The sequence below is a fragment of the Thunnus maccoyii genome, chromosome 9, assembly GCF_910596095.1.
Source record: "Thunnus maccoyii chromosome 9, fThuMac1.1, whole genome shotgun sequence".
In the NCBI taxonomy this organism is placed as follows: Eukaryota; Metazoa; Chordata; class Actinopteri; order Scombriformes; family Scombridae; genus Thunnus; species Thunnus maccoyii.
This window is the reverse complement of record NC_056541.1, coordinates 19,332,358-19,347,127: the sequence shown is the minus strand read 5'-3', so window position 1 is coordinate 19,347,127 and position 14,770 is coordinate 19,332,358. Positions and strand designations below refer to the sequence as shown.

At 40.4% G+C, this 14,770-nt stretch overlaps 1 protein-coding gene across 1 annotated transcript; it reads right to left on the bottom strand.

Annotated features, from left to right (window-relative positions):
• Nucleotides 1-1,899: 1,899 nt before the first annotated feature.
• ficd (FIC domain protein adenylyltransferase) lies at nt 1,900-5,052 on the bottom strand. Its single transcript, XM_042420875.1, has 2 exons — nt 4,374-5,052; nt 1,900-3,467 (listed from the first exon to the last, which is right to left on the bottom strand). The coding sequence occupies exons 1-2, from the start codon at nt 4,642-4,644 to the stop codon at nt 2,386-2,388; spliced, it is 1,353 nt and encodes a 450-aa protein (XP_042276809.1). The 5' UTR covers nt 4,645-5,052; the 3' UTR covers nt 1,900-2,385.
• Nucleotides 5,053-14,770: the final 9,718 nt, after the last annotated feature.

The window sequence follows — 14,770 nt, the reverse complement described above, 5'->3', positions numbered from 1 at the left end:
GTGAATGTTGTTTAAGAAGGTATATGCAAACATTTGACAGCTCGGATGTGGTGTAATATAGTTGGTGTGTGTGTGTGTGCGTGTGTGTGTGTGTGTGTGTACATAAATTGGATGTGATACAGTGATGAAGACATTCTCCAAATGTTTTTGGAAACATTTTAGGATTTTTGTTGTGCAGCTTATTTTGATCTCTGAAGATACAACTAACAATGACTCTATATACTGCAACATGTTTTGTTTTTTACACAACACCATCAGCTGTTATTAATCAGTTATTAATCAGTATTATGATGCTATGGAGTACCTCCAGTATGTCTAGCAAGAGAATATTAGTTGTAAAATCTTGTCTGGAGGGAAGTTATTACAGCACATTTCCCTGTATAATAACTGCCCTACATGTTAATGCTTGATGTGGAGGTTCTCTAAGTAAACTATCATATGATTTATGTTTCTTAACACTTGTAACAGTTAATGTAACCTGTTGATTTTTGGGACAAACATCCATCAAATCACTGAAGTTGCTTTAGATGTCAGTCCGTTTTCATTTGGTGGGGATAGAAAGAGAAATTCAGACCACATTCCCTTCACACTAAGAACGCACAGATCTCATTGGCTGCTATGGCGGCTTGACATTTGCTTCTGTCTGTGCTTTAGTTTGATTTACATACAGTGATTCCAGCAGTTTGACTTCACTCAACACTCCGTAAGGTGGTTTAAAGCTGAATTAACTTTTGACTACAAGTGTTACATTTGGAAAATGGTAAAATGAAGTGTAACAGTGGCACAAGTAGAGAAAAGTAATCAAGTCGGCAAACAGACTCCGTAATGTCAGTTCCACAACATCATCTACCTAAAGTTGGCTAACATTAGCCACCATATGCTAATGGTCAGACCAGCAAAACCCTTGAGTTTACTGAATTGAGCAAGGGTTCATTTTTATTTCTTGTGAATTCAAATTATTGTTTATAAGAAGGTAATGTGTTCTTTCTTCTTTCAGAAAGTTATAGTCTCACTTTGAGGTGTTGATATGAGACACTTGAGCTCAAACATGCACAGTTAATTGGACAGAAAGTACACTGAAAATGAATCATTAACTCCTTTACAAACTGACACTCGAGTACAGTTTTATAAATGTGCTTTTCTTCATGTGGCGTGTTGAGTAGAGTTGATCTCACCCTCTGAATTAACTTTAGCTATTAGCTGACAGATCCAAAGTGTTCTGGGAGATTAGTCTATTCCTGTCATGTACATGTATTTAGGTCTGCAGCTCCTTCGGTACAAGAGAGAATCTATGCAGTTTTTCCATCTTGTCATGTGAGGTGTTGATTATTTACAGATTAAGTACAGCAAATCACACTGCATCATATGGTCCACTTGTATAGTCTGGATAGAAATATTGAGTTTGTGTACATAACTTTCAGTGTTAAAAGGTCACCATAGTTTGTAACAAATGTCTAAGTTTTCAAAACAGATGGAATACAAGCTATATGTATTGCTCTCACCACAGTGGCCTAATCTCAAAAAAATAATCTAAATATGTTGGTCTCTAGAAGTCACCTTCTGTTTCATGTGAAATACTCCGAGGCGGTGTGTTGTTGTTTTGTATCATTTCTACAGTCAGTGTTTTCAGTTTGGTAGAGAGGTGAATAATAAATGGTTATTTTCTGTTTGTTGAATCACAGTATTTATTTTCTTGCTTGTTTCATTATCTAGCCTTTCTACCTTGTGTTTTGGGGTCCTGTAAAAAAAAAAAAAAAAGAAGAAAAAAAAAAAGTCATGTCATGTTCTTTTTTCTTGGTCTAAAACTTGTTTTAATAAAGACATGTAAATTAACTTTGACCCTGGTATGACTGACAGCTTTGTTCTTTCTAGACAAGTTTATAACCTTAAGACATAATGAATAGTTAATAGAACACTTTTATTTTAAAATAAAATAAATAATCAAATACATGAAAGTGCTTTACAGTGTTATGAAACACTATCCCAAAGTTGAACTAAATGTCCACAAACTGTACACATCATCAGTGGAATCACTGAAGCATCTCAAGTCAAACGACATGATACAACAGCTTTCCTTCCTCTTCCCACCACCAGTAGTCAAAACTTCAGATTGTATTCTGATGCAAATAAATACTTCCTCCTATGAGAGTATGATTAGATACTGAAAATGATTAACTGGTGTCTTGTTGTATGATAGCAAACCCAAACCCAGCAAAACCTGATTTCTATTCAATAATATTTAGCAGGCGAGAGGTGGAAAGTGTTCCTGCAGCAGGAGCCAGAAAGGCCAAGAAACAAGGCAATTCAACTGAAGTAGGACTGCTATTAAAGAATCTTTAAACGTGTACTACTGTCTCATTCTCCCTTTTCCACTCCATTTCCAGTTCAGTTGTGGACTGGGATGGTCTGTTTGCAGTTGAGACAGGCCTGGTCCTGTCCAGCTGCCGGCAGCCCCACAGCGTGCTCTGTTGTAGAAATCAACAAAGTGTCCAATGTGATTTCTGTACATTTGGCTATAAAGCGAATGAAAGGACGTACATCCCCCTCATTGGCTGTGTCTAGAGCTGCGTAGTATTCGGCCCTTTGTTCTTTGCGAATAGTGATCGGGGGGTATCGCGCCTGCATGAGCACAAGGTTCATTAGCAGCCGTGACGTGCGTCCGTTGCCGTCTACAAACGGGTGCACATACACCAGTTTGTAGTGGGCGAGAGCTGCGTACTCCACAGGGTGCAGCTGCAGGGCCTCGTCAGAGTTGAGCCATTGAATCAGCTCCTGCATGTGTCGCTGCAGGTCCTGAGGGTGGGGCGGGATGTGGTGGCCCACGAACACCTGGCTGGTGCGCAGCCTCCCTCCCTCCACAGGGTCTACGTAGCCAAGCACCCGCCGGTGAATCTCCAGGATGTCACTGACAGTCATGGCTCCTGTTCTGGACAACAGCGTGGTGTTGATGTACTTCATGGCTGCGTCCACGCCGATGGCCTCATTCTGCTCCTGCAGGCTCTTCCCGGGGACGGCGTAGCGCGTCTCAATGATGTGACGGATCTCAGATAGAGTGAGCGTGCTGCCTTCAATGGCCACCGTGTGGTAGATGTGGTGGTAGTAGGTTTCCTCCATCACTCGTCGGAGTGCAGAGTTGCCTTTAGGAATGGACATAAGCCTGCGCACTTTACTGTCAATGATGCCAAAGTGACGCTGGTCAATCTCCTCCACCAACGGAAGAGTCCGGTCTCGGCTGACCAGAGCCCTCTCGTTGCATGGGGAGATGGTCAAGGCTTTGGTGTAGAGGTGGTCCGCCTGGACAACATCTTTCTCCTCCTCCAAAATAGTCCCCAGCTCTGTCAGGGCGTCCACAAAATCTGGATTCATACTGAGTGCATGAACCAGCAGCTTGTGGGCCTTCTCCCTCTTCCCCACTTTCTTCATCTCCAGAGCCTGCTGCAGCGCTGCTTTGGCCTCAAGCTCCATCTCTGCAAACAAAACACGAGACAGCGTCAACTCCAACACTCATGAGATGGAATTGGAATTGAGTGATATTGAAAATAAATATCACAATTTCCAGTAGACCTTTTTCCAGTGAGAACACATATCATGATATTTAGATAACCCCTTGTTAGGTTTTAGAGTTTTTGATAATGTTAAGACAAACTGTCATTTTCAAGCACTTAAAATATTTAATACTACCGCAAAATATGGCTATAATGATAGATTATAAATTATATTAGAGCTGCAATTAGTGATTTTATTCCCATTAGTGAATAATCTCTTGATTAATCATTTAATTGTTTAGATTATAATGGTATAAGGTCACTAAATAGTTTGAAAAATGACTGAGCTCAAAATTTCTCTGTTTTATCTGGCCAACAGTCAAAACCCTCAGAAAAGCATAAAATCTTCATATTAAGAAGCTGGAAACAGAATGTTTGGCATTTTGCTTGAGTCATCTCTGCACCAAATGAAACATACTGTATATAGACAGTATAGCAAATTGCCCAGCCTCATTCTATACAGCAGTGATTTAACAAAAAGCATACGATGTGAAAATGTGCAGTGTATTACTGTGTCCTTTAGTAAGCGACTCTTGCTTTTTGCTTTGTTCAAAATCTCAAGGACCACACAGAGCTGCTGTTGTCACTGATCTGAGATGATAATCTCCTTTTTTTCTCTTTTTGTGTTGCTGTTGCAGTAAAAAAAAGACTAGAAAAACTCCACTTTTTCATTAAAGTCTCAAGTAGTAACGTTATACTTTTATAGAGTCAAGGAATAAATTATCATGTGCTTCTTATTAATGCTGAGCTGGACATCTGTCATCTTAACTTTAACATATGGTACTGAATTAGACTTGTTTTTAGTGAATCAGTATTCCTTGTTTGTACCTTTGCTCGGCTTGGACCTCTGAGGCAGCAGATCAAGGGCCGTAAAGGGGACAGTGAGGCTGGTGGACTGCACCGCTGGAGGCTGACGGGGGCTCCCCCACAGCTGGCAGCGGAGCTGGGCGATCCCCTTCAGGGCGGCACAGCACTGGTCCTCCACCTCGACCAGGGGCATCAGGAGGGCCACTAGGGAGCCGAGGAGGACACACAGCAGCGGGCCCCATCCTCCCAGGACACGGCCGCTGGTGTAACGCCACACCGTCATAGCAGCCATGATGATCCAGGGTTAAATCCTCCATCCTCTGGGAAAGCGGCACCCCATCTATTTCCACCCCAGCTAGAAGAGCCCAGGGCCGGCTGACAGGAGGGGAAACACGGCCAACATGACAGCTGTGACTCAATAACAACTCAGCGCTCAGTTATTTAACTTCTTGTACGTTAGCTAGCTAACGCTGAATCAACTCAGCTCTCTGACGCACTTATTTTAAAACTGCTCCGACACTAAACAACCACTAAACTAAAGATTAGTCAGCGACTGATTTGTTATCGAATAAATACACATCATCGACTTCCTCGGTCTGGACTTCTAAACATGCTACAATATCATTGGTCAGAATCACATTGAAGAACGGCGTTGATTGGCTGAAACGCAGCAATACAACAAATGGTTCGTAATGGTCTGTGATTGGGTGATAATGGAACACTGTTGCCCTATTTGTTGCCTGACAGGCAGCACATAATCAATACACTGTACAACTGTATATAATAAAATGATTATGATTATTATTATTGTATACTATTTTGTTATGCTTCCATATGTGTAATGTAATTATAAAACCTATTCAAATAGCTGCTTATTTTATAAAAAAAAACGTATTTGTTAATTAACTTTTTCATTATTTCAGTAGTTATTAAATTAATATTTTCATTTGACATTCTTGCTTAGGTTTTTAAAGAATCTTGATACTTTTTCTGTTGCTGTTGTAATTTTTGTATTTTAGTATTGTGTTCTGTTTCAATAACAGAATCAATAAATAAAAAGCACCATTATGCTCTCTAGCAATCAAATGGTTTGGACAAGGTTTTAGTTGGCTAAATTTGGAGTTTGGCCAAAGGATGTATCAGTGGTCTGTTAATCCAAAGATAGGGAAGTGAGATTTGTACTCAGCCTGTGGAAAGCATTGGCAGAGAGGTCGAATGGAGGGTAAAAGGTTCTCTGTAAAAGCTGCAACACTTCAGGCCAAGAACTGAAATAGACTGCTCCAAATTTGTAGCTCCCACAGTGAAGTTTATGTTGACAAGATGTGCCAGTTGTGCTCATAATACATGAGCATTTACAGCACAGTCAGTATTAAGTGGATATAGTGAATGGATGGAGAATGTTTTTGTCCTCATTCATTATGAAAGGATTGATGAAAATCTTTATTACAATAGTTACTGTGCCACAACTAGATGCACCCTCTGGTAGTGAATATGTACCATAGTTACACATTAGGGGTGGACATGTCTGTTGAATGTTTGAACTTTTTATCTATAGCACGTATTTAGGAACTAAAGACTAGTTTGTTTTTACTCTGATACTTTGATTTGCTCAGCAGTGATTATGTAGATACTGAGCCTGCGGCTGTCCTACCTCCATTCTCTAAAGGCAAGTTTACTTACAAACAGAAGAGGGCAGCATTGATCTGTCTTGCAAACATCACAGTTAAAGTACAGCACACAAACTGAAGACTGCAGTAGCTCAGTTTAGACACAAAGCCCTGAATCAGTATAATTTATTTCATTTTACTTATTTGGATCCTCATTAGCCACTACCAAGCTAGCAGCTACTCTTCCTGGGGTCCACACAAGTAAACATTACATCATAATGCAAAACAATAGTTTAATTAAAATCCAAGGCAAAAGGGAACAAAAAATAACCACAAACAACAAAAAAGAACAAGCACACTACAAAAACAAAAGAAAAACAATGAATCAACAACAATAAAACTACTAATAACGATAACAACAACAATGACAACATGTACCCACCCTATATCTAAATAGTCAGTAAAATTTGATACAGCTTAAAAATGATAGTAGTACCACTAAAACCAGCGTATACAGTGACTGATAAAATAAATAAAATGAATTAAAAATTAAAAACGACCAAGAAGATTCCTCATTAATGACCATAGTCAGATATTATGTAGCAGAATATGTCGTGTTTGGAGAGCGGCTGCAGTTCTGTACCATTAGGAATTTCTTTTCAAAACTCTTTTCAAAAACAGTTTCACTTGTTAAATATGTAACATCTGATGTCTGATGGCAAACCATCAGTCATGATCTATTCTTATGCCATCCAGTTTTTGAATGCAGTAAATGGAAATCTGTCATTGTCTTGAGCAAGATTTATATTCTCCTTTAAAATCCCCACCGCCTCCTGTGCTTCAGCCTCACTCTGATAACATTTTGTAATCTTCTAGTTCTATTTATACCCGTCCTTCATGTCCTCTGTATCCTGTTTTGTTAGGTTTTATGTGTTTTATTAAAGGCTTTTATACTTCAATATGTGGCACCTAAATAAAGTGAAACTGTCTTTACAGAAATCACCACCAGCTGTGAACATCCTGCGGTGATGAGGATTGATTCCTGGCTGCGTGCCAAAGCCAACACTATTAGACATATCTTGAGCAGATGGGCATGGCGTGCTATCAGCTCTAAATAGCTGATATTCACACACAGCTCGAGCCTCTTCAGCCTCACACTGTCACCACAGACAGCGCAGGGAAAGTTTTGAATGAGCAAATGCATAGATGATTGGGTGATTCAGCAGGTCTGTCTGAAATTTAGGATTTTGAATGCGTCAAGTCACAGTGCAAATTGTATTCACAGTGTATTGTACACTGTGTGCTGTACACTGGAGCTGCACACTAACATCATTTACTACCACAGAGTCCCTCTGTGCCACTCTGACCCACAGCAATTTCACCTTGGAGGATAATGGAGCAGCCTGTTTGAGTGTACTTGAGCTGCATTATTTCTTTACTCCTGTTATTCATGTGCTCTATCACACACTTCTCAAAGCAAAAAGGAGGCTGGAGCATGGTATAGAGGCTAAGAGTATGTTTATTTTGATTTTCATTCTCTAGGTAAGAAAGTAACCCTGGGGAAATATTTAATATTCTTGCTGCCAATGATTAACTGTGATGGGAGAAGGACAACTAACTGCTGCCTGTGGGATACAGGCTCTGTGTTTTGTGAGTTCGTGGCTCAAATCTGACTCAGTGGTGTATAATTTTCCCACTGCACCAAGACAGTTTTGTAACTGGCTGGCTTGGAAGGACATTTCACTCCATAATGCATGAAACCAGGGAAACTGTACTGTATGTCTGGCTGCGTTGAGAAGAAAGAAGAAGACAAAGCTGTCACAGGTTTTTATTTCCACATTGAAATTCATTGCGTTTATTTTTTTCATTTACAACAAACATGAACAAAAGATGATAAAGTCTTCAAGATCTCCCAAGTCCTGAAGACTACTTAAGATTCCCTTTATGAGCTTGATTCAGCACTACCAAATTGTTGATTATTTTCCATATAAGAGAATGACAAATATGTGCTGTAAAATATGCATGTCGTACATAATACATCAGAGGAAATCAAAATAAAGTGGTTCTAAGTGGGTTTTTTGACAAGCAACAAACTTCTGAATTGTGGTCTAGAAACCAAAGTTCTTTTCTAAGTTCCTGAAAGGTTTGTGGTTTGGAGACATGTGTCAGCAGTGAACAGTGTGAGCAGAGCACGTGGAAGTATGTTGGAAAGGAAACAACATATTTTTAAAACATCATCAAATTTCTGATGTAGATATCATGGTTAGAGGGCGACAATATGAGTATGTGTATAACTACTTACTTAAATGTTCTAAAACCTTCAGAAAAGTGATTATGACACACCTTTCTCCCTCCAACAGTGGTGAAGCTACAGAGAGAATGAGATATACAGTACAGTGGACACAATTATGGCATTACCGACTAATATATGATCACATATATCAGTGGTAAAACTGCTTCAGTCCTCCGTCAGACATTGAATCCTGAGCTGTATCCAGGGAACCATTACTCATAAAACAAAATATCCAGTTCAGTGACTCTGAACTGACTCCACGTCAGTGACTCCACTTCAAACTCTGGCCTCCAGAGCCTCACAGACAGGGTCTGTTAAGGCCTCATTCAGTGTGGATGAGAGCATTAGCATCTTAGATTATGGCAACATCATGCAGAAAAATGTGTTTACAAGGTGCACTCAGTTCTAAAATGGCCTTATATTCCCGGGATGTTGAGCAACCATACAAAAGCAATCATCAGATCAGAATCCAAGAAAATATCTGCCAAAACCATCTCAGATTCCCAACCAAATGTAACAGTTGGCAGCAGACACAGAGTGTTGAAGTATTTCTCCAAAATAGGACCTGCTCAGATGCATGAGAACAGGTGAAAGATGACTCTAATGTCAGTATTTCTCTTTCCAGAGCTCGGTGAACTGTGGTTTTGTATTGCTGGCCCTGGAAACAAGCAGTCTCTGAATGACAGCACTACCATAAATACCAGCTCTCTGAAGCTCAGGAGGTGCAGGATTTGTTGAGTGACAAAAGTGCTGATTCAGAGGTCTGCTCTGACGATGCAATCTTGCCACAAGCGACTGTGGACATCACTTTGCAGCCACAGTTCCTAATAGTGATGTCCATATTTGGCTTGAGAGTCATCAGAATGTTTGAGGCTGTTAGCCTTGAAAGTTTAAAAAGAAAGTGACTGATATGTCTACAGTTAAATGTCTTATTTGCCTCATGTTGCTTTGAAAAAGTTAATTGGCTTCGAACTTAGAAAGGTTTCCTGTGAAGCTGACTTAATAATTGTGAAATACTTACTTCAAAGTGAAGGCTTTTTTAAGTGATCTTTTTCTACTGGTATGTTTTTCCCAAAACAGCAGTGAGGAGGAAATTAATTAAGATCTTTTTTTTTTCCTTAAACCGGGGGTTAACAGAATAAGCGGATGCTAAATTTGGGTGAGACAGTAATTCTGCTCTGCCCTTGGATTCTGTTATCTGGTTCAAGTCCAGTTTCTTACACCACAGACAAGCATCAAAGCAGGGACATCTTGGCCAATTCTTCATATAAGGCTCCACAACAATCGGGCCAAGATTATGCTTTAACTGAGAAGCAAGGACAAATATGGCAGAATGAGCAACCGATGAAGAGGAAGCGATGGCATGAAATGAACGGCCCTCGGGTCATACTGTAGACTCGATTCTTTGCCCATCTGGCATATGTTCATGTGAGCTTAAACCCCTCAGCTGTGGAAACAGATAAAATCACATGAGTCTGCAGTTGAAATCATTGATGAGCGCTAATTCTGTTTTCACTGTGTTGATGCAATTAAACGCCTCACGTCACTTTGGGATTATTATCAGAATGGAACCAACTCATGTGAAGTTAGGCCTCTGTTATCCGTAATGCACTCCTGCGATACTGCTTTTATCTCCTGTATCAGTGTTGACAAATGACTATGATGCATGGACACGGATTACAAGCTAGAAAACAGTTTCCACCGAATATATTGCAGATTTTAAAGAGGGAAACCTGAAACCTGAAACCTGCAACAGCATGATCCTCACACCAGCTGACATGTTAACTTGAAGCACACTCTAAAAATGACCTGTCACTGACTATTAAAATAACACCCTGTCTTTTCGGTACTTGTAGTGCTTCAAGAGGGAGAAAATCCATCTGCCCACCTGGAAAAAAAAGCGACCTGTCAGGGCAGGATATAAATCCCTCTGGCACAGGCGCCTCGCCTCCCCTGCTACCGACTCGCTCTCCTCTCTCTGGCCTCTGTTGAGCCGTCAGTCTGCTTGCCTTACTGTCGGAGAGGAGGCTTTGTTCTGGGTGACAGAGCTGAGTGTCAGAGATAGAGGATCTCGTCAGACAGTCAGAAGGAGAGGGATGGTGGCTCTCTTTCCACTCTGAGTATAGAGGGCTCAGAAAGCAGGGATGAGAGGGCTGTAACATGGATGACAGTGAATGAGAGCTACGCTGGGAGCAACAAGTGTCCTTGACTGTCAGCATCCAACATATCGATCTAAAGGGAGTTTGCTCCAAAATGCAAGATCCACACACTCACTGTCAGACTTACAGCTGCTGTTACAAGACGATTTGGGAGCCTTTTTTTTTCTCTGCTGGAAAGAGAAGGGGACGGAGGGTTGGCCTTTGGTTACCTCAGCCTGTCCAGGAACTCCTCTGTTTACACAAAACCAGATAGATTAAAACACTAGTTTACAGGCTCCAGACTTCACTGTTTCACAAACACTGTAATCTTATGTTTTCTCTATGTCGCCCCGGCAGCCTGGTGAGAGTCAGTGCATGCTGAGAGACTCCCCTCCGCTTTCCCTGCTTACAGGAGCTCAGTGTAGGTCAGAGGAAAGCGAAGGGACGCTGCACACCTGTGGCTGCCTCCCCAGGTGTCAAACAGATAATTACTGGAGCTCTTTCCTTACAGTTTTCACTGCACTGTGAGAAGGGCCAATGTCCATGACACTATCACAGTGGGAAGTTTCTTCTGTTGGATTTTGAAAAGGGCATGACACAAATGATGGTGCTTTTTAAAACGTAGCAGTTTTATTCTTGATTTGGGTCCCCATTACTTGTTACCTTGGCAACTACTACTCTTATAATCAACAAATAGGCTACTACTACTTAAAGTAAATATAATCAAATCCATTGACATTCAGCAAAACCAAAGATATGACTACTACTTATTTTGCTTAGTTATTTTAGAGGTGCAACATGTATTATGTAAGAATTTTAGTTTAAAACATTCAAAAAATTACTAAAATTATCAACAGAATGTAAAGAAATAATAAAATGACTTTCTCGGTTGTTGGTCTGATTTCAATGTAAAGGACTCAGGACAGTTTTGCCGAGAAAATCCAAAGGATGTGACGTTTATGCTCACTCCCGAGTGCCTTGCCTCTCTCTACAAGATGCAACACTAGCTAACATTAGCTTAGAAATAGGGTCCGCTAACGTCTGACCCCGAGCTGGCTTTCCTCCTATAGGACATGTAAGCTAACATTACTGGAAAGCAGGTGAAATATATTGTGATATTGTGGTTTTAGCTGGCTAACATTAGCGCCTCTGCTCACTTTTTTCTCACAAAAGACTTACAGTACCAGTCAAAAGTTTGGAGACACTTTCTCTGTAAGGTGTTATTTGGGAAAACAAAACCCTAATTGTATTTAAATGCCTTCTGTAATGGCTAAATACAGCCTCTTCCTCATGTGTTAAATTACACTTTACAAGCCAAATCACCGGTATGTATACTGATAGAAACAGTATTTTATACATAATGCTCTACTTTAATATGTAATGTATTTTATATATAATGTTCTATATAATGTATTAATTGACCCTCTAAAATGAAGCAAAGCCTGCGAGCTCGCTCAGGCAAACAACTTGAGTTAAACTGCTACACTGACTACCCACACTGGCTACAACATACAGAATACTTAAAACTCTTTATAGTAAGGTGGTAAGCTGTCACTGCTCTGCTCCCACTGCTGTTGCTCATCTGACATCTTATAAATAAGCTGCCAACAGTCTATCATGTCCAGGAGCCTCCTCGGGACTTCACAGAGAAACCTTGAGTTGTCCCACTGAACTTACAGCTCACAGGGAGTCTGTAAAATGCAGCAATACATAAACCAAGAGGATTATGGATAATTAATTTTACTGGATGGATGTGTAGGGAGGGAGGGTGTGGGTGCGACTTCTCGCCTGCGGTCTGGAGAGACTGAACATGATTAATTCTCTTTATGCTCCTATCTGTCCGTCCTCTGCCTCTCACCGTCACAGCCGCCCAAAGGGAGTCATTTCACATAGAGACATCCTTTATGAATGGCTGAACAAAGGAGATGATTTGTGTATGTGTGTGTGTGTGTGTGTGTGTGTGTGTGTGTGTGTGTGTGTGTGTCTGTGTCTGTGTATGAGGGAAATATTTGTCCTGGAGCAGTACAATAGGGAGGAACAGGTTTTGGTGATAGGCTTGATGTGTGGTCATATTTGCTTGTTTGTCAGCTGTAACCTCAGATTAGAGAAACTCTCCCTTGGGCCCGGTCTCATGTGTTCTGTCAGGGTCCTGAAGGCTGGTCACCTGCTCGAGGGCCTCAGCAGAGCCAACAGGTGAGAAAATTATCTAGTGGAAAGACAGGAGGCAGAAATAATTAGGTCTCCACTGAGGGGCAGCCATTAGGGACCTCCCTCAGGCGGTTTCTTGCTGTTTGACTTATTATCTCACTTCCTTTCAGGGGAGTGGGTGTGCAAGCCCCCGGCTCTGTCAAATGTACCAAACTCTAGCACTAACAGGCACATCAACACACAGAAATGACTCAGCAACCCTTGGCAGCTCATTATTTTCTTCACCCACCAAGAAATGACTAGCTGTTGACTTTCCTTGGTTTCTTAGGTAACGTAGAGGGGGTGCACAAAATAAAATTACAGCACCTTATAACAGGATTAAATAGAACACAATACTACTGGGTGACACTATTTGCTTATCTGCGCTCCCCTGAAATTGCTTGCATTTGGCTGTTTTGTACCTTGTGGTTTTGCAAATGCAGGCTGCAGACAGTGTGAAACTAATCACAGTGTCTGTGTGGGACTTCTCTCACAGCTCCAATTTAGATTGAATTTTAAACAGATTGAAACATGCAATACATGTGATTTGAATTTTAAAAAAGAAGTTCTTATCTTGATATTTTCATGTTTGAAACCTGTATTGCCATACTAATTAAAACTTCCATGTGTAAACAAGGTTTTAAATATGACCTGATGAATAAATTTAAGACTACAGTGTTGGTAAAAAAAAAGCTCCCATATGAAAACCAACATGCTTCCTCATGTATCAGAATGATCAGTGTATGTTGCTGGCAGGTGGTTATTTGAGCCTCAGAGGCATCCAACGCCAGTGACATCTGATTAATCATTGTGGGCCCATATGGTAATCATACAAGGAGCCCATCTGCAGGCTGACTTCATCATATAAAACAAAAACAAATAACCTGCAGCACCTTCTTTTCCCTCCACCTTCACATTTGCGAGTCCTGCGTGCCAGAATGTGGGTTTATTATTGTTTCCCACAGTCCTGCACGCTTCACAGGACGAAGGGCCTCGACCCAGCTGCTTTCTGTCATGTGTAAACAAAAAAAAAAAATCTCTGATTGTTGTTGGAACGTATTGCAAATTATTATTTTAAGCGCAGTATCAGAGTTTAGTTTTACTCTGATTTATGTGAAGACAAAGTAAGCTGATGGATATATTTATTATATGTTTATATTTTTTATACAGTATTACTAATAATACGACATTCTGACTACAAGCAGAAATCCTATGATCATGAGCCTCGGTCACTTTGAGGATTAGAGTTGCTAATTGACTTTTTCAGTGCCATAGGATCTGTCTGATCACTCTAACAGGATTTAGATGGTTAAAAGCTGCACAGATGATCACATAAAACCACACACCCAAGGCTATATTGGATTATCATAGCTGCATAATTTAGGACATTTCTGCTCTATTCTATTAGTTGAATTTCCTTAATAAAAGCTAGTTTTCTACGCAAGGCTTCGGTGTAGGATATTTACTTTGGGATATGTGTAAAAGAGATGCTAAATAAGAGATTATTTTTCTCAGTGGACACTGATAACTGTGACTATGGATGCAATACCCTTAGTGTCTCCTATCTTTTGAAATGTGTATACCTGCAGTAAATCTTTCAGTTGGCGTGCTCAATAATATAAAAAACACGAACACATTCACAGATAGATCTTCCAACAGTGGGTGTGATGTCAAGACATTTTTAGCTATTTCAGATGTCTTTTTTCAATTCACAGTGGCAAGAAAAGGTACGGCAGATAATGTACTTGTTAGATGAAAGAAGATTTAAAACCCTCTGATATAACAGTTAAAGTTTTTGCAGGGGTCAGGGGCGTATTAATAAATTAACAAGCTGCTTTGATGCTGCAGTCTCATTCATTGTTTTCCAGACGGTGTAACGATAATAAAACATCCAACAAGACAGAGGAGGTGACTGAAGGGTGGATGAGCATTTACAGAAACATTGTCACAAAGCAGTTTAATAACTAAATCAAGGCTGTCATTGTAAATACATGTATAACTACATAACTACTGCAAAATTGTCACATCTGGATTTTTGATATTGTTGTAATTCTATTATTCCAGCAGCACTGGGCGCAACAGTTTCCCTTAAGCTGTATGCTGGTGGGAACGTCCATCAGTGGTCACCAGTATAGACCGTGTTGTCATGTGTAAGCTGTGTCCTCCCTTAAAAGCAAACAGGTCAAAGGCAGC

Coding starts and splice junctions, on each gene's coding strand:
- ficd (XM_042420875.1), bottom strand. CDS start 4,644: ATGGCTGCTATGACGGTGTGGCGTTACACCAGCGGCCGTGTCCTGGGA. Junction 3,468..4,373: donor GAGGTCCAAGCCGAGCAAAG/GTACAAACAAGG, acceptor TTTTGTTTGCAG/AGATGGAGCTTGAGGCCAAA.